General features: G+C 49.6%; 1 protein-coding gene across 2 annotated transcripts in view; it reads right to left on the reverse strand.

The window, feature by feature from the left end:
• Positions 1-530: 530 nt before the first annotated feature.
• PEX6 (peroxisomal biogenesis factor 6) overlaps positions 531-26,280 on the reverse strand; it is a 112,894-nt gene continuing 87,144 nt past the window's right edge. For both annotated transcript variants that reach the window (XM_069768198.1, XM_069768197.1), the window contains exon 17: positions 531-747. In XM_069768198.1, coding sequence (XP_069624299.1) covers positions 608-747 — 140 coding nt within the window. In that variant the 3' untranslated portion in view covers positions 531-607. The remainder of the gene's footprint in view (positions 748-26,280) is intronic.

Genomic DNA, 26,280 nt, shown 5'->3' on the forward strand with positions numbered 1-26,280 from the left:
TACATTGCTGATCCTGAGTTACATCCTGTATTATACTCCAGAGCTGCACTCACTATTCTGCTGGTGCAGTCACTGTGTACATACATTACTGATCCTGAGTTACATCCTGTATTATACCCCAGAGCTGCACTCACTATTCTGCTGGTGCAGTCACTGTGTACATACATTACATTACTGATCCTGAGTTACATCCTGTATTATACCCCAGAGCTGCACTCACTATTCTGCTGGTGCAGTCACTGTGTACATACATTACATTACTGATCCTGAGTTACATCCTGTATTATACCCCAGAGCTGCACTCACTATTCTGCTGCTGCAGTCACTGTGTACATACATTGCTGATCCTGAGTTACATCCTGTATTATACTCCAGAGCTGCACTCACTATTCTGCTGGTGCAGTCACTGTGTACATACATTACTGATCCTGACAGGTTGGATGTGAATAGAGTACAAGACAATGTTACATCAGAATAGTGAGTGCAGCTCTGGAGATGACTGGTGTACAAGACAAGACGTAACGAATATGCACATTTCTTTTCTTCTGTGGTTCCAACTTTATTTTTCGAGGGGACACAGCAGACAAGGGGCCAGAGTTTATACACATTACACCCCAGCAGACAAGGAGAAGTGCCGATGGATCCGCTCGTATCGCTGCAGCTCTTTCTGTGACACAGACGGCTGGAGACGCTCCGCTGCTGGCATCAAATGCTCCAAACGAAGGACAAGCTCCGCTGCATCACCACCTGCGGAAAAGATGGATCACAAGTGAAGAGCAGAACAGCTGAAGCCCAGTACGGTCGTATGTGTGTGTATGTATATATATATATATATATATATATATATATATATATATATATATATATATATATATATATATATATATATATATATATATATATATATATATATATATATACATATACACTATGCACAGCAGCGCACCATTATATATACACTATACAGCAGCGCACCACTATATATACACTATATACAGCAGCACACCATTATATATACACTATATACAGCAGCGCACCATTATATATACACTATACAGCAGCGCACCATTATATATACACTATATACAGCAGCGCACCATTATATATACTATATACAGCAGCGCATCATTATATATACTATATACAGCAGCGCACCATTATATATACACTATACAGCAGCGCACCATTATATATACTATATACAGCAGCGCACCATTATATATACACTATATACAGCAGCGCACCATTATATATACTATATACAGCAGCGCACCATTATATATACACTATATACAGCAGCGCACCATTATATATACACTATATACAGCAGCGCACCACTATATATACACTATATACAGCAGCGCACCACTATATATACACTATATACAGCAGCGCACCATTATATATACACTATATACAGCAGCGCACCATTATATACACTATATACAGCAGCGCACCATTATATATACACTATATACAGCAGCTCACCATTATATACACTATATACAGCAGCGCACCATTATATATACTATATACAGCAGCGCACCATTATATATACTATATACAGCAGCGCACCATTATATATACACTATATACAGCAGCGCACCATTATATATACTATATACAGCAGCGCACCATTATATATACTATATACAGCAGCGCACCATTATATATACACTATATACAGCAGCGCACCATTATATATACTATATACAGCAGCGCACCATTATATATACACTATATACAGCAGCGCACCATTATATATACACTATATACAGCAGCGCACCACTATATATACACTATATACAGCAGCGCACCACTATATATACACTATATACAGCAGCGCACCATTATATATACACTATATACAGCAGCGCACCATTATATACACTATATACAGCAGCGCACCATTATATATACACTATATACAGCAGCTCACCATTATATACACTATATACAGCAGCGCACCATTATATATACTATATACAGCAGCGCACCATTATATATACTATATACAGCAGCGCACCATTATATATACACTATATACAGCAGTGCACCATTATATATACTATATACAGCAGCGCACCATTATATATACTATATACAGCAGCGCACCATTATATATACTATAGACATTCACAGACTCTCTCCTACCCCTGTCCTCCATATCTTCACTCCACGACACGACACGGACAGCGCCACCGCGTTCTATAACTCCACCCTCACATCAGCCATAGACTCAGTCGCCCCCCGTCATGCATTGCAAAGTGCGACAAAATAATAGGCAACCCTGGAATAATAATCTCACCAAAAAACTCCGACAAGCATCCAAGGTCGCAGAGCGGCGCTGGGAAAAAAAAAAACACGCCTGCCAGACGACTTCACTGCTTTCAAAAAAGCTACACTTGCCTTCGAACTAGCCCTCACCTCCGCTAAACAGACCTACTTCACTAACCTTGTATCTTCATTATCCTACAACCCAAAACAACTATTCAGCACATTTACCTCCCTCCTCCGCCCACCACTGCCACCTCCAATTACCCTTCATCTCTGTTGATGACTTTGCCACCTACTTCAAAAACAAGATCGATCAAGCAAGGCAAACCCTTACTGTTCCACCACCCCAACCACTCCATATACCAGACCTCTGCCCTTCCCAAATAACCTCCCTCTCCAGCATCACTGAAGGAGAGCTTACTCACCTCCTTTCCAAATCGCACCTCACCACCTGTGCCCTTGACCCCATCCCCTCCCACCTGCTCCCCAACCTCACTAACACGCTCATTCCAGCCCTAACCCATCTCTTCAACCTATCTCTATCTTCTGGTACCTTCCCCTCGGCCTTCAAACATGCCACCATCACACCCATCCTCAAAAAAATTAACCTTGACCCAACTGCTATGCCCAGCTATCGCCCCATATCACTGCTCCTCTTTGCTTCCAAACTCCTTGGGCAGCATGTCCATGCTCAACTTTCCTCCCACCTCTCATCTAACTCTCTCCTTGACAACCTCCAATGTGGCTTCCGCCCCCACCACTCCACCAAAACTGCCCTGACAAAAATTTACTAATGACTTACTCACAGCCAAAGCTATCAGACAGTTCTCCATCCTCCTCCTTCTTGACCTGTCCTCTGCTTTCGAAAGTCGACCACTGCCCACTGCTACAGATTCTTTCTTCCCTTTGCATCATAGACCTCGCCCTGTCCTGGATTGCCTCCTACCTTTCCGACCGCACATTTATTGTTTCCCACACCACCTCCTCATCCCGCCCTCTCTCTGTTGGAGTCCCCCAAGGCTCTGTCCTAGGGCCCCTACTTTTTTCCATCTATACTCTTGGCCTAGGACAACTCAAAGTCCCATGGCTTCCAGTACCACCTGTATGCGGACGACACTCAGATCTATCTCTCTGGCCCAGATGTCACCTCTCTGCTCTCCAGAATCCTGCAGATTGTGAATGTTGAGTCTTGTGATTCTCTTATCTACTGCACCGACTGGTGAATTGTGTGACACGGGGTGATAGGAATTACACCAAAAACACAAATTTATCTGGTTAGTCATATTGGACGGCCAGTATTTTGAACACTACTGTACACCTCCAATTCTAACGTGCGGAATATATATATATATATATATATATATATATATATATATACATACACACACATATATACATACATACACACTGTATATACATACATATACAGTACATATACACACACGTATGGTCATTTTAACTCCACAATAACCACAGAACTACTGGCTGCCACCACCAGTCCTTTATACGGGCTGATTGGATGCCTGGTCTCTGGTAGCGTATGGCTTTGGGGTGCGGTTTACAGAACAAATTAACAGAACTATTGCGTTTTACATTTGATTCAAAAGGACAGAGTGTTTACAAAAAAATAAAAATACAATTTTCCAATGGAGACACAAAAATACAGCATATACAGTTACATAAAATGAAGAGGATAAACAGAAGATTACTAAACCTGTCGTTACAGCAATGGCTTCAGATTTATGGAGGGAGGCACTCCAAGTAATTGGACAGCACCCACAGTGGACAGCTTCCGAGTAGTGACGACGTCCAAAAGTTGGCATTTGCCTTTTATTAGCTTTTAAGCTACAGCCACATCCCCCTTGATGACTCCTTACAGGGTTGGACATGGGAAAATTATGAGATTCCTTACACTGTCGATATCTATGCTCCTGGGAGTCGCAGGTCCTCAATATCGACATCATACTTTTTAATCATGGTTTTATCTTTACATAGAGACCAGGTATAAACAGGTGTAGTCTCGTCTAGAAGGCCCTTATTCAATTGAAGGGATTCTGGTAATCATTCCACGACATGGAACCATGCTATGCATTCGCCACTTCATCCAGTGTCCAAAAATATGAATTTCCTATCTATTGGATCAAGGCACTTCATGCAAACATCTTTTCTTCATTTCCAGTAAGCAGACAAAGAGATACAAGATCTTTACGTTTTTCAAAGTCTTACCTCGATCGTATATCTGCTCCACATTCCTGATGCAGGGTCTCATATCGGTTAGCCATTAGAAGCTTCCTTAGGCTACGTTCACATTTGCGTTGTGTGATGTTGTGTCGGAGACGCAACGCACAACGCAAACAAAAACGCAACAAAACACACACTAAAACGCAGCGTTTTGCGACGCATGCGTCCTTTTTTGCCGAATTTTGGACGCAAAAAAAATGCAACTTGCTGCGTCCTCTGCGCCCTACGCTTGCGGCAAAAAAAAAAAAAAACACATGCGTCGCAAAACGCAGCACAACGCATGTCCATGCGCCCCCCATGTTAAATATAGGGGCGCATGACGCATGCGTCGCCGCGGTTGCGCCCGACGCAACGCAAATGTGAACGTAGCCTTAGTTACCTAATTCTAAAGGAGGGGGTCAGCTGTATAGAGTGAAATTTTAAGACAGCCTCATCTTTTATCATGGATTTTAATTTTGTCTATGACAACCATCACACTGAGGCTGATGAGGAGATGGAGGAGTCTCCAGAGCGGCTACTTGTTACCATCATACTGAGCCGGATGAGAAGACGGAGGAGTCTCCAGAGCGGCTGCTTGTTACCATCATGGCTTATGAGGAGATGGAGGAGTCTCCAGAGCGGCTGCTTGTTACCATCATACTGAGGCTGATGAGGAGATGGAGGAGTCTCCAGAGCGGCTACTTGTTACCATCATACTGAGCCGGATGAGAAGACGGAGGAGTCTCCAGAGCGGCTGCTTGTTACCATCATGGCTTATGAGGAGATGGAGGAGTCTCCAGAGCGGCTACTTGTTACCATCATGGCTTATGAGGAGATGGAGGAGTCTCCAGAGCGGCTACTTGTTACCATCACACTGAGGCTGATGAGGAGATGGAGGAGTCTCCAGAGCGGCTACTTGTTACCATCACACTGAGGCTGATGAGGAGATGGAGGAGTCTCCAGAGCGGCTACTTGTTACCATCACACTGAGGCTGATGAGAAGATGGAGGAGTCTCCAGAGCGGCTACTTGTTACCATCACACTGAGGCTGATGAGGAGATGGAGGAGTCTCCAGAGCGGCTACTTGTTACCATCATACTGAGGCTGATGAGGAGATGGAGGAGTCTCCAGAGCGGCTACTTGTTACCATCATACTGAGGCTGATGAGGAGATGGAGGAGTCTCCAGAGCGGCTACTTGTTACCATCACACTGAGGCTGATGAGGAGATGGAGGAGTCTCCAGAGCGGCTACTTGTTACCATCATACTGAGGCTGATGAGGAGACGGAGGAGTCTCCAGAGCGGCTACTTGTTACCATCACACTGAGGCTGATGAGGAGATGGAGGAGTCTCCAGAGCGGCTACTTGTTACCATCACACTGAGGCTGATGAGGAGATGGAGGAGTCTCCAGAGCGGCTGCTTGTTACCATCACACTGAGGCTGATGAGGAGATGGAGGAGTCTCCAGAGCGGCTACTTGTTACCATCACACTGAGGCTGATGAGGAGATGGAGGAGTCTCCAGAGCGGCTACTTGTTACCATCATACTGAGGCTGATGAGGAGACGGAGGAGTCTCCAGAGCGGCTACTTGTTACCATCACACTGAGGCTGATGAGGAGATGGAGGAGTCTCCAGAGCGGCTACTTGTTACCATCACACTGAGGCTGATGAGGAGATGGAGGAGTCTCCAGAGCGGCTGCTTGTTACCATCACACTGAGGCTGATGAGGAGATGGAGGAGTCTCCAGAGCGGCTGCTTGTTACCATCACACTGAGGCTGATGAGAAGATGGAGGAGTCTTCAGAGCGGCTGCTTGTTACCATCACACTGAGGCTGATGAGGAGATGGAGGAGTCTCCAGAGAAGCTACTTGTTATCATCACACTGAGGCTGATGAGGAGATGGAGGAGTCTCCAGAGCGGCTGCTTGTTACCATCACACTGAGGCTGATGAGCAGACGGAGGAGTCTCCAGAGCGGCTACTTGTTACCATCACACTGAGGCTGATGAGAAGATGGAGGAGTCTCCAGAGCGGCTACTTGTTACCATCATACTGAGGCTGATGAGGAGATGGAGGAGTCTCCAGAGCGGCTACTTGTTACCATCACACTGAGGCTGATGAGGAGATGGAGGAGTCTCCAGAGCGGCTACTTGTTACCATCACACTGAGGCTGATGAGGAGATGGAGGAGTCTTCAGAGCGGCTGCTTGTTACCATCACACTGAGGCTGATGAGGAGATGGAGGAGTCTCCAGAGCGGCTGCTTGTTACCATCACACTGAGGCTGATGAGAAGATGGAGGAGTCTTCAGAGCGGCTGCTTGTTACCATCACACTGAGGCTGATGAGGAGATGGAGGAGTCTCCAGAGAAGCTACTTGTTATCATCACACTGAGGCTGATGAGGAGATGGAGGAGTCTCCAGAGCGGCTGCTTGTTACCATCACACTGAGGCTGATGAGCAGACGGAGGAGTCTCCAGAGCGGCTACTTGTTACCATCACACTGAGGCTGATGAGAAGATGGAGGAGTCTCCAGAGCGGCTACTTGTTACCATCATACTGAGGCTGATGAGGAGATGGAGGAGTCTCCAGAGCGGCTGCTTGTTACCATCATACTGAGGCTGATGAGAAGACGGAGGAGTCTTCAGAGCGGCTACTTGTTACCATCATACTGAGCCTGATGAGGAGATGGAGGAGTCTCCAGAGCGGCTACTTGCTATCATCACACTGAGGCTGATGAGAAGATGGAGGAGTCTTCAGAGCGGCTACTTGTTACCATCACACTGAGGCTGATGAGAAGATGGAGGAGTCTCCAGAGCGGCTACTTGTTACCATCACACTGAGGCTGATGAGGAGATGGAGGAGTCTCCAGAGCGGCTACTTGTTACCATCATACTGAGCCGGATGAGGAGATGGAGGAGTCTCCAGAGCGGGTAATTGTTACCATCACACTGAGGCTGATGAGAAGATGGAGGAGTCTTCAGAGCGGCTGCTTGTTACCATCACACTGAGGCTGATGAGGAGATGGAGGAGTCTTCAGAGCGGCTGCTTGTTACCATCACACTGAGGCTGATGAGAAGATGGAGGAGTCTTCAGAGCGGCTGCTTGTTACCATCATACTGAGGCTGATGAAGAGACGGAGGAGTCTTCAGAGCGGCTGCTTGTTAGAAATCACACTGAGGCTGATGAGAAGATGGAGGAGTCTTCAGAGCGGGTAATTGTTACCATCACACTGAGGCTGATGAGAAGATGGAGGAGTCTCCAGAGCGGCTGCTTGTTACCATCACACTGAGGCTGATGAGAAGATGGAGGAGTCTCCAGAGCGGCTACTTGTTACCATCACACTGAGGCTGATGAGAAGATGGAGGAGTCTCCAGAGCGGCTGCTTGTTGCCATCATACTGAGGCTGATGAAGAGATGGCGGAGTCTCTGGAGCGGCTACTGGCCACCATCTGTGATGAACCCACACCTCGCCTGACGTCACTATTACGTTGGAAGGATCATGTGGTACAGTCGTCGCACTTGCACAAACCTGACATTCAGCACCTCCTGGGGACACGCAAGGGCGGCTTGGTACAGTTTTACACAGACACCTTCTTGTCTACATGGACCCAGGGAGGCACAGGGAGTGAGAGGATATGGCCCACGCAGTGGTTGACGTGGCATCAAACTCGCACTTAACCCTGACAGACTGAGCCCCTTCCGCTAGCACCAGTGAAACAGCACCTGGTTAGCTCGGCAGGACTGCCTCCAGTTCATTATTAGTAAGCCCAGTCCATTAACAGGATTATATTGGACCAGAGACCAGCCCCGGTAGCATAAAAATTTCAGTTGAGAACACAAATGTGTGGATTCATGGATCGAGAGCAGGCCAAGGTTAAATTATACATTTGTCCAAAAGAAAGAAATAGTCCGCACTCACCGTACCAATCTTGATTCTTTATACAAAGCGGATTAAAACATGTCGGCAGGGAGAAGAGGCGGAGACAGAGATAGGATTACGGCTGCTTCACGCTGCAAGCGCTTCCATGGGTTCAAGGTAAGGGAGATATGACGGGGATCCTGCCTAATTAGCCAATCAACCCACCGGACTGGTTCTAAGGTAACCACCTGGTACCACCACCTATACCACGCTCCTCACCTGTGTGAATGTGCAGGCACCACTAAATAATGCAAACGTACCCAAATGTAAAAACCATGTGCATTTAAAACCCTAAATCAAAGTGTGGATTAAACGAAGAATTTAGATCCGGACTTACGGAAACGCAATGGTCTAACTTTAATAAAAAAACTAGACAGAAATATAGTGTTAATTAAAACTGAAATTAAACAGAGGAAACGGGATAAATGTATGCATGACAAAGAGGATCAAGAGGATTTACCATCCTATAATAATAATAATAATAATAAAAAGGAGAAATGTGAACAGGAACAAGAAAGGAATGTAGAGGAATTACTGGACGACCGACTCAGATTCCAGCGCTAATGAGGACATTTAAAAGGTCCCTCTAATCCGGCACCGGCCCCTCTAATCCGGCACTGGCCCCTTTAAAAGCAGAACCAGAAGGGGCGGCAGGAGGCATCGGCCTATTCCAAGACAGCAAACGGAAGCAGGTGTCTTGGAGACACTGAATGAGGATGTAACCGCAAATAAGACGGTCATTAATCTCACAGAGCATCACCTTGACAGGTCCACTGTCTCGGTTTTATCCAAAGGACTGGGTTCTTGTATTCCTGATGATTTTGATTTAATGGATTTAACTGGTAGATATGATCAAAGCCATCAGAAAGATTCATCTACACCAGGGGGGGAATCTTTTTTTCTGCCTAGGGCCATTTGGATATTTCTACCATCCTTCGGGGGCCGTACGAACTTCGCCCACAAAGTCCATCCTGACCCTGGCACTGGTGTCAGGACGTAATCTTGCATTGCATGCCCTTCAGTGTCCAGTAGTGAACACTGTGTGTGCTAACAGGGCTAGAAGAAATTAATGAGCTGGTGGCAATCAAAATACAGCTCCCTGCCCAAGAATGCGGTCCCTGAGAATCTGCTCGGGGGCCTGATAAAAAACCACCGAGGGCCATAAATGGCCCTGGGGCCTGAGGTTCCCCACTCCCGATCTACACCAAGCTTTCTCTAACACTAATGGCAATACGACTCCTTTTGGAGCAGGAGAAGAGCTTTGGTTTCAGGGTGGGAACATCACACTATCCTGCCCTGACCTCAATAATCCAGGATGCTGCCCTCTTACTAAGCATTAGTGAGGAGAAGGCTTACGTGACACCTAAGTCCAGCATACCATGGGATCCATTTAGGGGTGCTAAGTCTACCCACACACCACCCATCTTCCTAGGGAATGTAATGGATATCTTCCATGAACAAGCACTGATGGACATCGAATCCGTGATCTGTCCCAAAATCTTAATACCTGGGAAGGGGAGGCTACTAAACAACTGAGAAGTTGGGATGATATGGTCCTAAGGGATGCGGACAAGGAGGGCAATATTGTCCTGTTGACCAAGGAATTTTACCTCCAGGAGGCTCACAGGCAATTGATAGACACAAACATATTCTCGGGTGCCACAAGACCCCGCTAACAAATCCAAAGGAGCACTACCGTACAATCCTTCCTAAAGCTGCAGATAGACCGGGATGTTCTGTCCAAAAAACAGGCAGAAAAACTCTTCCCAGACATCCCTTCAAAGGCCCACTGGTACTTTATACCGAAAGTACACAAATCACTAATTGCCCCCAGGACGCCCGATAGTCAATGGGATAGGATCTCTCAGGTAACCATTGTCACGGTATATTGACTGGACACTTCGCCCACTGTTGAAGAACATATCCTACTACATAAAGGACAACTTCATACATGTTCTCCAGGGATCTACCTGGCAGGAAGGCTTCTCTTTGGTGTCTATCAACGTGGAGAGCCTTTACACTGGGACACAACGGGAACAGGGTATTGAGGCCGCAGCAGGGAGGTTGTCGAATACGGGTAAAATTCCGGGATAAATGGTATACACAGAACAACGGCACAGCCATCGGCATGCCCATGGCATGTACACTTGCCAACCTATTTCTAGCAGTTTTCGAAGATAAATATGTCTACTCAATAGAAAATCCCTTCTTGAGGTATATCAGGTTGTATATGAGATATGTGGACAAGTTGTTCATAGTCTGAGATGGGAATCAGGAAAATTTCAAAGATTTTGTGTCATATTTAAACTCGATCAATAAGATAAATATGAGGTTCACATCAGTATTTGGGGGCTCAAGCTTGATGTTTCTAGATGTCCAGATACAGATCCACGGGGGCTCCCTGATAACAGAGGTACTGTCGTGATCACACCAGGGGGTCGGTCAGCGGCCGGCACAACAAACACTCAACGGGATGGAAATGGGGAGAGGAAGACCCTACCAATAGGGAAAGAGGGATGGACACCTCCTGCTCCAACCTGAGCCTGTCCCTGCACTCCCCTAATGCCCTAAACAGGTCCTTTCCCCCGCCGCCGTCACGAACCTCAGCCCTCACTGTCACCTCACTCTGCTCTGGCAAGTGCACTGGTCGGCAAGGCCGCTAGCCTCACCACCACAGATGGTACAAACACAGGGGACAGTGAAAAACACGAGACGGACAAGGAATAAACACAATACTTAGCAGATGACACAAACAGGACCCCGAACTCCAGAAGCAGCTGACACCAGAAAGCTGCAACTGCAAGGTTGGTCTCCATAGAGAAACTATGACCGTCAGCTGATGCATCAGGTGACCATTTAAAGGATGGTAGGAGTGGTCACCACCACATCAGCTGACCAACTCTGCCATTGCAGCAGGCTGCCAGAAGGAGAAACTGACATTAACCCCTGCTGGTCCTGAAAGGAAAAAAACAACATTTAAAAACATAGCAGAAGCAGAGCTGCCACGAATCCAAAGCTGGATCCTGACAGGTACACAGGAAACCCTGCTTGTCCAACTCCCTTTTGCGTTAGAGCAGTGCACAGCCGCAGCCCACTAAGAGCCGTGCCGTACAGTCCGGTCCCCAGATTGAGGAGAATCAGTAGCAATGAAGGTTTTCTAGAACAGGCCACCGGCATCAAAGAATAGATGTGTAGAGGTTACCCAGAACCTATAGAGGCTCTCAGCAAGGCTCGTGCGTTCTCGCATAACGAGCTGCTATAAAAAACCCGAAATACAGGAAAAAAGAAGGAGATGAGAGATTTATCTTTAGGTTTGGGCCCATGGACCATCAGATTAGAACAGCCACCAATAAAAACTGGCAGATATAGCAGCCCGGAACCTCGGATCTCCCGGAGAAGGAGCATTAACCTTAAAGAAGCGTCGCTCCAAGATCGCCTCAAGCCAGGATCTAAAGATTGGTTCTCTAACATCAAACCGATGGTGACCCGTGAGTGCGGGCGCCGGACCTTCTGCTCTAGCACCGCACTCCTCATCACACAGAAGGTTCCGGAGCAATAGTTATGCCGCTTACATCATTCTCTGTAGGTCTCTGTTATATTGTGTTATATTGGTCAGACCGCTTTTTATGCGCTTTCGGGAATATTTCAATTCAATCGCATCGGGAAAGGGCTCTATTAGGTTAATACACCATATCCGAGAAGTGCATGCTGGGAACCCTAGAATAATCTGTTTTGCATGCCTTGAAAGGGTTAACTTAACCACTCAGGGAGGAGATCACTATAAACGCTTACTACAAAGAGAAGCTTGTTGGATCCTGCGATCGCGGGCACTGGGCCGACTGGTTGTAATGATAATATTCTTCCTTGGGGTATGTACAATGGTTGCGGGCACGTCTGAATTATTGTGTGGTGTCTGCACATTCAGACAGGTGAAGAGCATGGTATAGGTGGTGGCACCAGGTGATTATCGTAGAACCAGACAGGTGAGGTGGTATAGGTGGTGGCACCAGGTGATTATCGTAGAACCAGACAGGTGAGGTGGTATAGGTGGTGGTACCAGGTGGTATCTTAGAACCAGTCAGGTGAGGTGGTATAGATGGTGGCACCAGGTGATTATCGTAGAACCAGACAGGTGAGGTGGTATAGGTGGTGGTACCAGGTGGTATCTTAGAACCAGTCAGGTGAGGTGGTATAGGTGGTCGTACCAGGTGGTATCTTAGAACCAGTCAGGTGAGGAGCGTGGTATAGGTGGTGGCACCAGGTGGTATCTTAGAACCAGTCAGGTGAGGTGGTATAGGTGGTGGCACCAGGTGATTATCGTAGAACCAGACAGGTGAGGTGGTATAGGTGGTGGCACCAGGTGGTATCTTAGAACCAGTCAGGTGAGGTGGTATAGGTGGTGGTACCAGGTGGTATCTTAGAACCAGTCAGGTGAGGTGGTATAGGTGGTGGCACCAGGTGGTATCTTAGAACCAGTCAGGTGAGGAGCGTGGTATAGGTGGTGGCACCAGGTGGTATCTTAGAACCAGTCAGGTGAGGAGCGTGGTATAGGTCGTGGCACCAGGTGGTTATCTTAGAACCAGTCAGGTGAGGTGGTATAGGTGGTGGTACCAGGTGGTATCTTAGAACCAGTCAGGTGAGGTGGTATAGGCGGTGGTACCAGGTGGTATCTTAGAACCAGTCAGGTGAGGGGGTATAGGTGGTGGTACCAGGTGGTATCTTAGAACCAGTCAGGTGAGGTGGTATAGGTGGTGGTATCAGGTGGTATATTAGAACCAGTCAGGTGAGGTGGTATAGGTGGTGGCACCAGGTGGTATCTTAGAACCAGTCAGGTGAGGTGGTATAGGTGGTGGTACCAGGTGGTATCTTAGAACCAGTCAGGTGAGGTGGTATAGGTGGTGGCACCAGGTGGTATATTAGAACCAGTCAGGTGAGGTGGTATAGGTGGTGGCACCAGGTGGTATCTTAGAACCAGTCAGGTGAGGGGGTATAGGTGGTGGCACCAGGTGGTATCTTAGAACCAGTCAGGTGAGGGGGTATAGGTGGTGGCACCAGGTGGTATCTTAGAACCAGTCAGGTGAGGGGGTATAGGTGGTGGCACCAGGTGGTATCTTAGAACCAGTCAGGTGAGGTGGTGGTACCAGGTGGTATCTTAGAACCAGTCAGGTGAGGTGGTATAGGTGGTGGTACCAGGTGGTATCTTAGAACCAGTCAGGTGAGGTGGTGGTACCAGGTGGTATCTTAGAACCAGTCAGGTGAGGCGGTGTAGGTGGTGGTACCAGGTGGCATCTTAGAACCAGTCAGGTGAGGTGGTATAGGTGGTGGTACCAGGTGGTATCTTAGAACCAGACAGGTGAGGTGGTATAGGTGGTGGTACCAGGTGGTATCTTAGAACCAGTCAGGTGAGGTGGTATAGGTGGTGGCACCAGGTGGTATCTTAGAACCAGTCAGGTGAGGTGGTATAGGTGGTGGCACCAGGTGGTATCTTAGAACCAGTCAGGTGAGGTGGTATAGGTGGTGGCACCAGGTGGTATCTTAGAACCAGTCAGGTGAGGTGGTATAGGTGGTGGCACCAGGTGGTATCTTAGAACCAGTCAGGTGAGGTGGTATAGGTGGTGGCACCAGGTGATTATCGTAGAACCAGTCAGGTGAGGTGGTATAGGTGGTGGCACCAGGTGGTATCTTAGAACCAGACAGGTGAGGTGGTATAGGTGGTGGCACCAGGTGGTTATCTTAGAACCAGTCAGGTGAGGTGGTATAGGTGGTGGCACCAGGTGGTTATCTTAGAACCAGTCAGGTGAGGTGGTATAGGCGGTGGTACCAGGTGGTATCTTAGAACCAGTCAGGTGAGGTGGTACAGGTGGTGGCACCAGGTGGTATCTTAGAACCAGACAGGTGAGGTGGTATAGGCGGTGGTACCAGGTGGTTATCTTAGAACCAGACAGGTGAGGTGGTATAGGCGGTGGTACCAGGTGGTATCTTAGAACCAGTCAGGTGAGGTGGTATAGGTGGTGGCACCAGGTGGTTATCTTAGAACCAGTCAGGTGAGGTGGTATAGGCGGTGGTACCAGGTGGTATCTTAGAACCAGTCAGGTGAGGTGGTATAGGCGGTGGTACCAGGTGGTATCTTAGAACCAGTCAGGTGAGGCGGTGTAGGTGGTGGTACCAGGTGGTATCTTAGAACCAGTCAGGTGAGGTGGTATAGGTAGTGGTACCAGGTGGTATCTTAGAACCAGTCAGGTGAGGTGGTGGTACCAGGTGGTATCTTAGAACCAGTCAGGTGAGGTGGTGGTACCAGGTGGTATCTTAGAACCAGTCAGGTGAGGTGGTGGTACCAGGTGGTATCTTAGAACCAGTCAGGTGAGGTGGTATAGGTGGTGGTACCAGGTGGTATCTTAGAACCAGTCAGGTGAGGTGGTGGTACCAGGTGGTATCTTAGAACCAGTCAGGTGAGGTGGTGGTACCAGGTGGTATCTTAGAACCAGTCAGGTGAGGTGGTGGTACCAGGTGGTATCTTAGAACCAGTCAGGTGAGGTGGTATAGGTGGTGGCACCAGGTGGTATCTTAGAACCAGACAGGTGAGGTGGTATAGGTGGTGGCACCAGGTGGTATCTTAGAACCAGTCAGGTGAGGTGGTATAGGTGGTGGTACCAGGTGGTATCTTAGAACCAGTCAGGTGAGGTGGTGGTACCAGGTGGTATCTTAGAACCAGTCAGGTGAGGCGGTGTAGGTGGTGGTACCAGGTGGCATCTTAGAACCAGTCAGGTGAGGTGGTATAGGTGGTGGTACCAGGTGTTATCTTAGAACCAGTCAGGTGAGGTGGTATAGGTGGTGGTACCAGGTGGTATCTTAGAACCAGTCAGGTGAGGTGGTATAGGTGGTGGTACCAGGTGTTATCTTAGAACCAGTCAGGTGAGGTGGTATAGGTGGTGGTACCAGGTGGTATCTTAGAACCAGACAGGTGAGGTGGTATAGGTGGTGGTACCAGGTGGTATCTTAGAACCAGTCAGGTGAGGTGGTATAGGTGGTGGCACCAGGTGGTATCTTAGAACCAGTCAGGTGAGGTGGTATAGGTGGTGGTACCAGGTGGTATCTTAGAACCAGACAGGTGAGGTGGTATAGGTGGTGGTACCAGGTGGTATCTTAGAACCAGTCAGGTGAGGTGGTATAGGTGGTGGTACCAGGTGGTATCTTAGAACCAGTCAGGTGAGGTGGTGTAGGTGGTGGCACCAGGTGGTATCTTAGAACCAGTCAGGTGAGGTGGTATAGGTGGTGGTACCAGGTGGTATCTTAGAACCAGACAGGTGAGGTGGTATAGGTGGTGGTACCAGGTGGTATCTTAGAACCAGTCAGGTGAGGTGGTGGTACCAGGTGGTATCTTAGAACCAGTCAGGTGAGGTGGTGTAGGTGGTGGCACCAGGTGGTATCTTAGAACCAGACAGGTGAGGTGGTATAGGTGGTGGTACCAGATGGTATATTAGAACCAGACAGGTGAGGTGGTATAGGTGGTGGTACCAGGTGGTATCTTAGAACCAGTCAGGTGAGGTGGTATAGGTGGTGGTACCAGGTGGTATCTTAGAACCAGACAGGTGAGGTGGTATAGGCGGTGGTACCAGGTGGTATCTTAGAACCAGACAGGTGAGGTGGTATAGGTGGTGGCACCAGGTGGTTATCGTAGAACCAGTCAGGTGAGGTGGTATAGGTGGTGGTATCTTAGAACCAGACAGGTGAGGTGGTATAGGTGGTGGTACCAGGTGGTATCTTAGAACCAGTCAGGTGAGGCGGTATAGGCGGTGGTACCAGGTGGTATCTTAGAACCAGACAGGTGAGGTGGTATAGGTGGTGGTACCAGGTGGTATCTTAGAACCAGTCACGTGAGGTGGTATAGGTGGTGGCACCAGGTGGTTATCGTAGAACCAGTCAGGTGAGGTGGTATAGGTGGTGGTATCTTAGAACCAGACAGGTGAGGTGGTATAGGTGGTGGTACCAGGTGGTATCTTAGAACCAGACAGGTGAGGTGGTATAGGTGGTGGTACCAGGTGGTATCTTAGAACCAGACAGGTGAGGTGGTATAGGTGGTGGTACCAGGTGGTATCTTAGAACCAGACAGGTGAGGTGGTATAGGTGGTGGTACCAGGTGGTATCTTAGAACCAGACAGGTGAGGTGGTATAGGCGGTGGTACCAGGTGGTTATCTTAGAACCAGTCAGGTGAGGTGGTGTAGGTGGTGGTACCAGGTGGTATCTTAGAACCAGTCAGGTGAGGTGGTATAGGTGGTGGCACCAGGTGGTATCTTAGAACCAGTCAGGTGAGGTGGTATAGGTGGTGGCACCAGGTGGTATCTTAGAACCAGTCAGGTGAGGTGGTATAGGTGGTGGTACCAGGTGGTATCTTAGAACCAGTCAGGTGAGGTGGTGGTACCAGGTGGTATCTTAGAACCAGTCAGGTGAGGTGGTATAGGTGGTGGTACCAGGTGGTATCTTAGAACCAGTCAGGTGAGGTGGTGGTACCAGGTGGTATCTTAGAACCAGTCAGGTGAGGTGGTATAGGCGGTGGTACCAGGTGGTATCTTAGAACCAGTCAGGTGAGGTGGTATAGGTGGTGGTACCAGGTGGTATCTTAGAACCAGTCAGGTGAGGTGGTGGTACCAGGTGGTATCTTAGAACCAGTCAGGTGAGGTGGTATAGGTGGTGGTACCAGGTGGTATCTTAGAACCAGTCAGGTGAGGTGGTGGTACCAGGTGGTATCTTAGAACCAGTCAGGTGAGGTGGTATAGGCGGTGGTACCAGGTGGTATCTTAGAACCAGTCAGGTGAGGTGGTATAGGTGGTGGCACCAGGTGGTATCTTAGAACCAGACAGGTGAGGTGGTATAGGTGGTGGCACCAGGTGGTATCGTAGAACCAGACAGGTGAGGTGGTGTAGGTGGTGGCACCAGGTGGTATCTTAGAACCAGTCAGGTGAGGTGGTATAGGTGGTGGTACCAGGTGGTATCTTAGAACCAGTCAGGTGAGGTGGTATAGGTGGTGGCACCAGGTGGTATCTTAGAACCAGTCAGGTGAGGTGGTGTAGGTGGTGGCACCAGGTGGTATCTTAGAACCAGTCAGGTGAGGTGGTATAGGTGGTGGTACCAGGTGGTATCTTAGAACCAGACAGGTGAGGTGGTATAGGTGGTGGCACCAGGTGGTATCTTAGAACCAGTCAGGTGAGGTGGTATAGGTGGTGGTACCAGGTGGTATCTTAGAACCAGTCAGGTGAGGTGGTGTAGGTGGTGGCACCAGGTGGTATCTTAGAACCAGTCAGGTGAGGTGGTATAGGTGGTGGCACCAGGTGGTATCTTAGAACCAGTCAGGTGAGGTGGTGTAGGTGGTGGCACCAGGTGGTATCTTAGAACCAGTCAGGTGAGGTGGTATAGGCGGTGGTACCAGGTGGTATCTTAGAACCAGACAGGTGAGGTGGTATAGGTGGTGGCACCAGGTGGTATCGTAGAACCAGACAGGTGAGGTGGTGTAGGTGGTGGCACCAGGTGGTATCTTAGAACCAGTCAGGTGAGGTGGTATAGGTGGTGGTACCAGGTGGTATCTTAGAACCAGTCAGGTGAGGTGGTATAGGTGGTGGCACCAGGTGGTATCTTAGAACCAGTCAGGTGAGGTGGTGTAGGTGGTGGCACCAGGTGGTATCTTAGAACCAGTCAGGTGAGGTGGTATAGGTGGTGGTACCAGGTGGTATCTTAGAACCAGACAGGTGAGGTGGTATAGGTGGTGGCACCAGGTGGTATCTTAGAACCAGTCAGGTGAGGTGGTATAGGTGGTGGTACCAGGTGGTATCTTAGAACCAGTCAGGTGAGGTGGTGTAGGTGGTGGCACCAGGTGGTATCTTAGAACCAGTCAGGTGAGGTGGTATAGGTGGTGGCACCAGGTGGTATCTTAGAACCAGTCAGGTGAGGTGGTGTAGGTGGTGGCACCAGGTGGTATCTTAGAACCAGTCAGGTGAGGTGGTATAGGTGGTGGCACCAGGTGGTTATCTTAGAACCAGACAGGTGAGGTGGTATAGGTGGTGGCACCAGGTGGTATCTTAGAACCAGACAGGTGAGGTGGTATAGGTGGTGGTACCAGGTGGTATCTTAGAACCAGACAGGTGAGGTGGTATAGGTGGTGGTACCAGGTGGTATCTTAGAACCAGACAGGTGAGGTGGTATAGGTGGTGGTACCAGGTGGTATCTTAGAACCAGACAGGTGAGGTGGTATAGGTGGTGGTACCAGGTGGTATCTTAGAACCAGTCAGGTGAGGTGGTATAGGTGGTGGCACCAGGTGGTATCTTAGAACCAGTCAGGTGAGGTGGTATAGGTGGTGGTACCAGGTGGTATCTTAGAACCAGTCAGGTGAGGTGGTGGTACCAGGTGGTATCTTAGAACCAGTCAGGTGAGGCGGTGTAGGTGGTGGTACCAGGTGGCATCTTAGAACCAGTCAGGTGAGGTGGTATAGGTGGTGGTACCAGGTGGTATCTTAGAACCAGTCAGGTGAGGTGGTATAGGTGGTGGCACCAGGTGGTATCTTAGAACCAGTCAGGTGAGGTGGTATAGGTGGTGGCACCAGGTGGTATCTTAGAACCAGTCAGGTGAGGTGGTATAGGTGGTGGCACCAGGTGGTATCTTAGAACCAGTCAGGTGAGGTGGTATAGGTGGTGGCACCAGGTGATTATCGTAGAACCAGTCAGGTGAGGTGGTATAGGTGGTGGTACCAGGTGGCATCTTAGAACCAGTCAGGTGAGGTGGTATAGGTGGTGGTACCAGGTGGTATCTTAGAACCAGTCAGGTGAGGTGGTATAGGTGGTGGTACCAGGTGGTATCTTAGAACCAGTCAGGTGAGGTGGTGGTACCAGGTGGTATCTTAGAACCACACAGGTGAGGAGCGTGGTATAGGTGGTGGTACCAGGTGGTATCTTAGAACCAGACAGGTGAGGTGGTATAGGCGGTGGTACCAGGTGGTATCTTAGAACCAGTCAGGTGAGGTGGTATAGGTGGTGGTACCAGGTGGTATCTTAGAACCAGTCAGGTGAGGTGGTGGTACCAGGTGGTATCTTAGAACCAGTCAGGTGAGGTGGTATAGGTGGTGGCACCAGGTGGTATCTTAGAACCAGTCAGGTGAGGTGGTATAGGCGGTGGTACCAGGTGGTATCTTAGAACCAGACAGGTGAGGTGGTATAGGTGGTGGTACCAGGTGGTATCTTAGAACCAGTCAGGTGAGGTGGTGGTACCAGGTGGTATCTTAGAACCAGTCAGGTGAGGTGGTGGTACCAGGTGGTATCTTAGAACCAGTCAGGTGAGGTGGTGGCACCAGGTGGTACCTTAGAACCAGTCAGGTGAGGTGGTATAGGTGGTGGTACCAGGTGGTATCTTAGAACCAGACAGGTGAGGTGGTATAGGTGGTGGCACCAGGTGGTATCTTAGAACCAGTCAGGTGAGGTGGTGGCACCAGGTGGTATCTTAGAACCAGTCAGGTGAGGTGGTATAGGTGGTGGTACCAGGTGGTATCTTAGAACCAGTCAGGTGAGGTGGTGGTACCAGGTGGTATCTTAGAACCAGTCAGGTGAGGTGGTATAGGCGGTGGTACCAGGTGGTTATCGTAGAACCAGTCAGGTGAGGTGGTATAGGTGGTGGCACCAGGTGGTTATCTTAGAACCAGTCAGGTGAGGTGGTATAGGCGGTGGTACCAGGTGGTATCTTAGAACCAGTCAGGTGAGGTGGTATAGGTGGTGGCACCAGGTGATTATCGTAGAACCAGTCAGGTGAGGTGGTATAGGTGGTGGCACCAGGTGGTATCTTAGAACCAGTCAGGTGAGGTGGTATAGGTGGTGGCACCAGGTGGTATCTTAGAACCAGTCAGGTGAGGTGGTATAGGTGGTGGCACCAGGTGGTATCTTAGAACCAGTCAGGTGATGGGGTATAGGTGGTGGTACCAGGTGGTATCTTAGAACCAGACAGGTGAGGTGGTATAGGTGGTGGCACCAGGTGGTTATCTTAGAACCAGACAGGTGAGGTGGTATAGGTGGTGGCACCAGGTGGTTATCTTAGAACCAGTCAGGTGAGGTGGTATAGGTGGTGGTACCAGGTGGTATCTTAGAACCAGTCAGGTGAGGTGGTATAGGTGGTGGCACCAGGTGGTATCTTAGAACCAGACAGGTGAGGTGGTATAGGTGGTGGCACCAGGTGGTTATCTTAGAACCAGTCAGGTGAGGTGGTATAGGTGGTGGTACCAGGTGGTTATCGTAGAACCAGACAGGTGAGGTGGTATAGGCGGTGGCACCAGGTGGTATCTTAGAACCAGTCAGGTGAGGTGGTATAGGTGGTGGTACCAGGTGGTATCTTAGAACCAGACAGGTGAGGTGGTATAGGTGGTAGCACCAGGTGGTATCATAGAACCAGTCAGGTGAGGTGGTGGTACCAGGTGGTATCTTAGAACCAGTCAGGTGAGGTGGTATAGGTGGTGGTACCAGGTGGTATCTTAGAACCAGTCAGGTGAGGCGGTGGTACCAGGTGGTATCTTAGAACCAGTCAGGTGAGGTGGTATAGGTGGTGGCACCAGGTGGTATCTTAGAACCAGTCAGGTGAGGTGGTATAGGTGGTGGCACCATGTGGTATCTTAGAACCAGTCAGGTGAGGTGGTATAGGTGGTGGCACCAGGTGGTATCTTAGAACCAGACAGGTGAGGTGGTATAGGTGGTGGTACCAGGTGGTATCTTAGAACCAGTCAGGTGAGGTGGTATAGGTGGTGGCACCAGGTGGTATCTTAGAACCAGTCAGGTGAGGTGGTATAGGTGGTGGCACCAGGTGGTATCTTAGAACCAGACAGGTGAGGTGGTATAGGTGGTGGCACCAGGTGGTATCTTAGAACCAGACAGGTGAGGTGGTATAGGTGGTGGTACCAGGTGGTTATCTTAGAACCAGTCAGGTGAGGTGGTATAGGTGGTGGCACCAGGTGGTATCTTAGAACCAGTCAGGTGAGGGGGTATAGGTGGTGGTACCAGGTGGTTATCTTAGAACCAGTCAGGTGAGGTGGTATAGGTGGTGGTACCAGGTGGTATCTTAGAACCAGACAGGTGAGGTGGTATAGGTGGTGGCACCAGGTGGTATCTTAGAACCAGTCAGGTGAGGTGGTATAGGTGGTGGTACCAGGTGGTATCTTAGAACCAGTCAGGTGAGGCGGTGGTACCAGGTGGTATCTTAGAACCAGTCAGGTGAGGTGGTATAGGTGGTGGCACCAGGTGGTATCTTAGAACCAGTCAGGTGAGGTGGTATAGGTGGTGGTACCAGGTGGTTATCGTAGAACCAGACAGGTGAGGTGGTATAGGTGGTGGCACCAGGTGGTATCTTAGAACCAGTCAGGTGAGGTGGTATAGGTGGTGGTACCAGGTGGTTATCGTAGAACCAGTCAGGTGAGGTGGTATAGGTGGTGGTACCAGGTGGTATCTTAGAACCAGACAGGTGAGGTGGTATAGGTGGTGGTACCAGGTGGTATCTTAGAACCAGTCAGGTGAGGCGGTGGTACCAGGTGGTATCTTAGAACCAGTCAGGTGAGGTGGTATAGGTGGTGGCACCAGGTGGTATCTTAGAACCAGTCAGGTAAGGTGGTATAGGTGGTGGTACCAGGTGGTTATCGTAGAACCAGACAGGTGAGGCGGTGGTACCAGGTGGTATCTTAGAACCAGTCAGGTGAGGTGGTATAGGTGGTGGCACCAGGTGGTATCTTAGAACCAGTCAGGTGAGGTGGTATAGGTGGTGGCACCAGGTGGTATCTTAGAACCAGTCAGGTGAGGTGGTATAGGTGGTGGTACCAGGTGGTATCTTAGAACCAGTCAGGTGAGGTGGTGGTACCAGGTGGTATCTTAGAACCAGTCAGGTGAGGTGGTATAGGTGGTGGTACCAGGTGGTATCTTAGAACCAGTCAGGTGAGGTGGTATAGGTGGTGGTACCAGGTGGTATCTTAGAACCAGACAGGTGAGGTGGTATAGGTGGTGGTACCAGGTGGTATCTTAGAACCAGTCAGGTGAGGTGGTATAGGTGGTGGCACCAGGTGGTATCGTAGAACCAGACAGGTGAGGTGGTATAGGTGGTGGCACCAGGTGGTATCTTAGAACCAGACAGGTGATGGGGTATAGGTGGTGGCACCAGGTGGTATCTTAGAACCAGACAGGTGAGGTGGTATAGGTGGTGGCACCAGGTGGTATCTTAGAATTAGTCAGGTGAGGTGGTATAGGTGGTGGTACCAGGTGGTTATCATAGAACCAGACAGGTGAGGTGGTATAGGTGGTGGCACCAGGTGGTATCTTAGAACCAGACAGGTGAGGTGGTATAGGTGGTGGTACCAGGTGGTATCTTAGAACCAGTCAGGTGAGGTGGTATAGGTGGTGGTACCAGGTGGTATCTTAGAACCAGACAGGAGAGGTGGTATAGGTGGTGGTACCAGGTGGTATCTTAGAACCAGTCAGGTGAGGTGGTATAGGTGGTGGTACCAGATGGTATATTAGAACCAGACAGGTGAGGTGGTATAGGTGGTGGTACCAGGTGGTATCTTAGAACCAGACAGGTGAGGTGGTATAGGCGGTGGTACCAGGTGGTATCTTAGAACCAGACAGGTGAGGTGGTATAGGTGGTGGCACCAGGTGGTTATCTTAGAACCAGACAGGAGAGGTGGTATAGGTGGTGGTACCAGGTGGTATCTTAGAACCAGTCAGGTGAGGTGGTATAGGTGGTGGCACCAGGTGGTATCTTAGAACCAGTCAGGTGAGGTGGTATAGGTGGTGGTACCAGATGGTATATTAGAACCAGACAGGTGAGGTGGTATAGGTGGTGGTACCAGGTGGTATCTTAGAACCAGACAGGTGAGGTGGTATAGGCGGTGGTACCAGGTGGTATCTTAGAACCAGACAGGTGAGGTGGTATAGGTGGTGGCACCAGGTGGTTATCTTAGAACCAGTCAGGTGAGGTGGTATAGGTGGTGGTACCAGGTGGTATCTTAGAACCAGTCAGGTGAGGTGGTATAGGTGGTGGTACCAGGTGGTATCTTAGAACCAGTCAGGTGAGGTGGTATAGGTGGTGGCACCAGGTGGTATCTTAGAACCAGTCAGGTGAGGTGGTATAGGTGGTGGCACCAGGTGGTATCTTAGAACCAGTCAGGTGAGGTGGTATAGGTGGTGGTACCAGGTGGTTATCGTAGAACCAGTCAGGTGAGGGGGTATAGGTGGTGGCACCAGGTGGTATCTTAGAACCAGACAGGTGAGGTGGTATAGGTGGTGGTACCAGGTGGTTATCGTAGAACCAGACAGGTGAGGTGGTATAGGCGGTGGCACCAGGTGGTATCTTAGAACCAGTCAGGTGAGGTGGTATAGGTGGTGGCACCAGGTGGTATCTTAGAACCAGACAGGTGAGGTGGTATAGGTGGTGGTACCAGGTGGTATCTTAGAACCAGTCAGGTGAGGTGGTATAGGTGGTGGCACCAGGTGGTATCTTAGAACCAGTCAGGTGAGGTGGTATAGGTGGTGGTACCAGGTGGTATCTTAGAACCAGACAGGTGAGGTGGTATAGGTGGTGGTACCAGGTGGTATCTTAGAACCAGTCAGGTGAGGTGGTATAGGTGGTGGCACCAGGTGGTATCTTAGAACCAGTAAGGTGAGGTGGTATAGGTGGTGGTACCAGGTGGTATCTTAGAACCAGACAGGTGAGGTGGTATAGGTGGTGGTACCAGGTGGTATCTTAGAACCAGTCAGGTGAGGTGGTATAGGTGGTGGTACCAGGTGGTATCTTAGAACCAGTCAGGTGAGGTGGTATAGGTGGTGGTACCAGGTGGTATCTTAGAACCAGTCAGGTGAGGTGGTATAGGCGGTGGCACCAGGTGGTATCTTAGAACCAGTCAGGTGAGGTGGTATAGGTGGTGGTACCAGGTGGTATCTTAGAACCAGTCAGGTGAGGCGGTGGTACCAGGTGGTATCTTAGAACCAGTCAGGTGAGGTGGTATAGGTGGTGGCACCAGGTGGTATCTTAGAACCAGACAGGTGAGGTGGTATAGGTGGTGGCACCAGGTGGTATCTTAGAACCAGTCAGGTGAGGTGGTATAGGTGGTGGCATCAGGTGGTATCTTAGAACCAGACAGGTGAGGTGGTATAGGTGGTGGTACCAGGTGGTTATCGTAGAACCAGACAGGTGAGGTGGTATAGGTGGTGGTACCAGGTGGTATCTTAGAACCAGTCAGGTGAGGTGGTATAGGTGGTGGCATCAGGTGGTATCTTAGAACCAGACAGTTGAGGTGGTATAGGTGGTGGTACCAGGTGGTATCTTAGAACCAGACAGGTGAGGTGGTATAGGTGGTGGTACCAGGTGGTATCTTAGAACCAGTCAGGTGAGGTGGTATAGGTGGTGGCACCAGGTGGTATCTTAGAACCAGACAGGTGAGGTGGTATAGGTGGTGGTACCTTAGAACCAGTCAGGTGAGGTGGTGGTACCAGGTGGTATCTTAGAACCAGACAGTTGAGGTGGTATAGGTGGTGGTACCAGGTGGTATCTTAGAACCAGACAGGTGAGGTGGTATAGGTGGTGGTACCAGGTGGTATCTTAGAACCAGTCAGGTGAGGTGGTATAGGTGGTGGCACCAGGTGGTATCTTAGAACCAGACAGGTGAGGTGGTATAGGTGGTGGTACCTTAGAACCAGTCAGGTGAGGTGGTATAGGTGGTGGCACCAGGTGGTATCTTAGAACCAGTCAGGTGAGGTGGTATAGGTGGTGGTACCAGGTGGTTATCGTAGAACCAGACAGGTGAGGTGGTATAGGTGGTGGCACCAGGTGGTATCTTAGAACCAGACAGGTGAGGTGGTATAGGTGGTGGCACCAGGTGGTATCTTAGAACCAGACAGGTGAGGTGGTATAGGTGGTGGTACCAGGTGGTATCTTAGAACCAGTCAGGTGAGGTGGTATAGGTGGTGGCACCAGGTGGTATCTTAGAACCAGTCAGGTGAGGTGGTATAGGTGGTGGTACCAGGTGGTATCTTAGAACCAGTCAGGTGAGGGGGTATAGGTGGTGGCACCAGGTGGTATCTTAGAACCAGTCAGGTGAGGTGGTATAGGTGGTGGTACCAGGTGGTATCTTAGAACCAGTCAGGTGAGGGGGTATAGGTGGTGGCACCAGGTGGTATCTTAGAACCAGTCAGGTGAGGTGGTATAGGTGGTGGCACCAGGTGGTATCTTAGAACCAGTCAGGTGAGGTGGTATAGGTGGTGGTACCAGGTGGTTATCGTAGAACCAGACAGGTGAGGTGGTATAGGTGGTGGTACCAGGTGGTATCTTAGAACCAGACAGGTGAGGTGGTATAGGTGGTGGCACCAGGTGGTATCTTAGAACCAGTCAGGTGAGGGGGTATAGGTGGTGGCACCAGGTGGTATCTTAGAACCAGACAGGTGAGGTGGTATAGGTGGTGGCACCAGGTGGTATCTTAGAACCAGACAGGTGAGGTGGTATAGGTGGTGGTACCAGATGGTATATTAGAACCAGACAGGTGAGGTGGTATAGGTGGTGGCACCAGGTGATATCTTAGAACCAGTCAGGTGAGGCGGTGGTACCAGGTGGTATCTTAGAACCAGTCAGGTGAGGTGGTATAGGTGGTGGCACCAGGTGGTATCGTAGAACCAGACAGGTGAGGTGGTATAGGTGGTGGCACCAGGTGGTATCTTAGAACCAGTCAGGTGAGGTGGTATAGGTGGTGGCACCAGGTGGTATCTTAGAACCAGTCAGGTGAGGTGGTATAGGCGGTGGTACCAGGTGGTATCTTAGAACCAGACAGGTGAGGTGGTATAGGTGGTGGTACCAGGTGGTATCTTAGA

Source organism: Ranitomeya imitator, chromosome 5 (assembly GCF_032444005.1).
Source record: "Ranitomeya imitator isolate aRanImi1 chromosome 5, aRanImi1.pri, whole genome shotgun sequence".
NCBI lineage: Eukaryota > Metazoa > Chordata > Amphibia > Anura > Dendrobatidae > Ranitomeya > Ranitomeya imitator.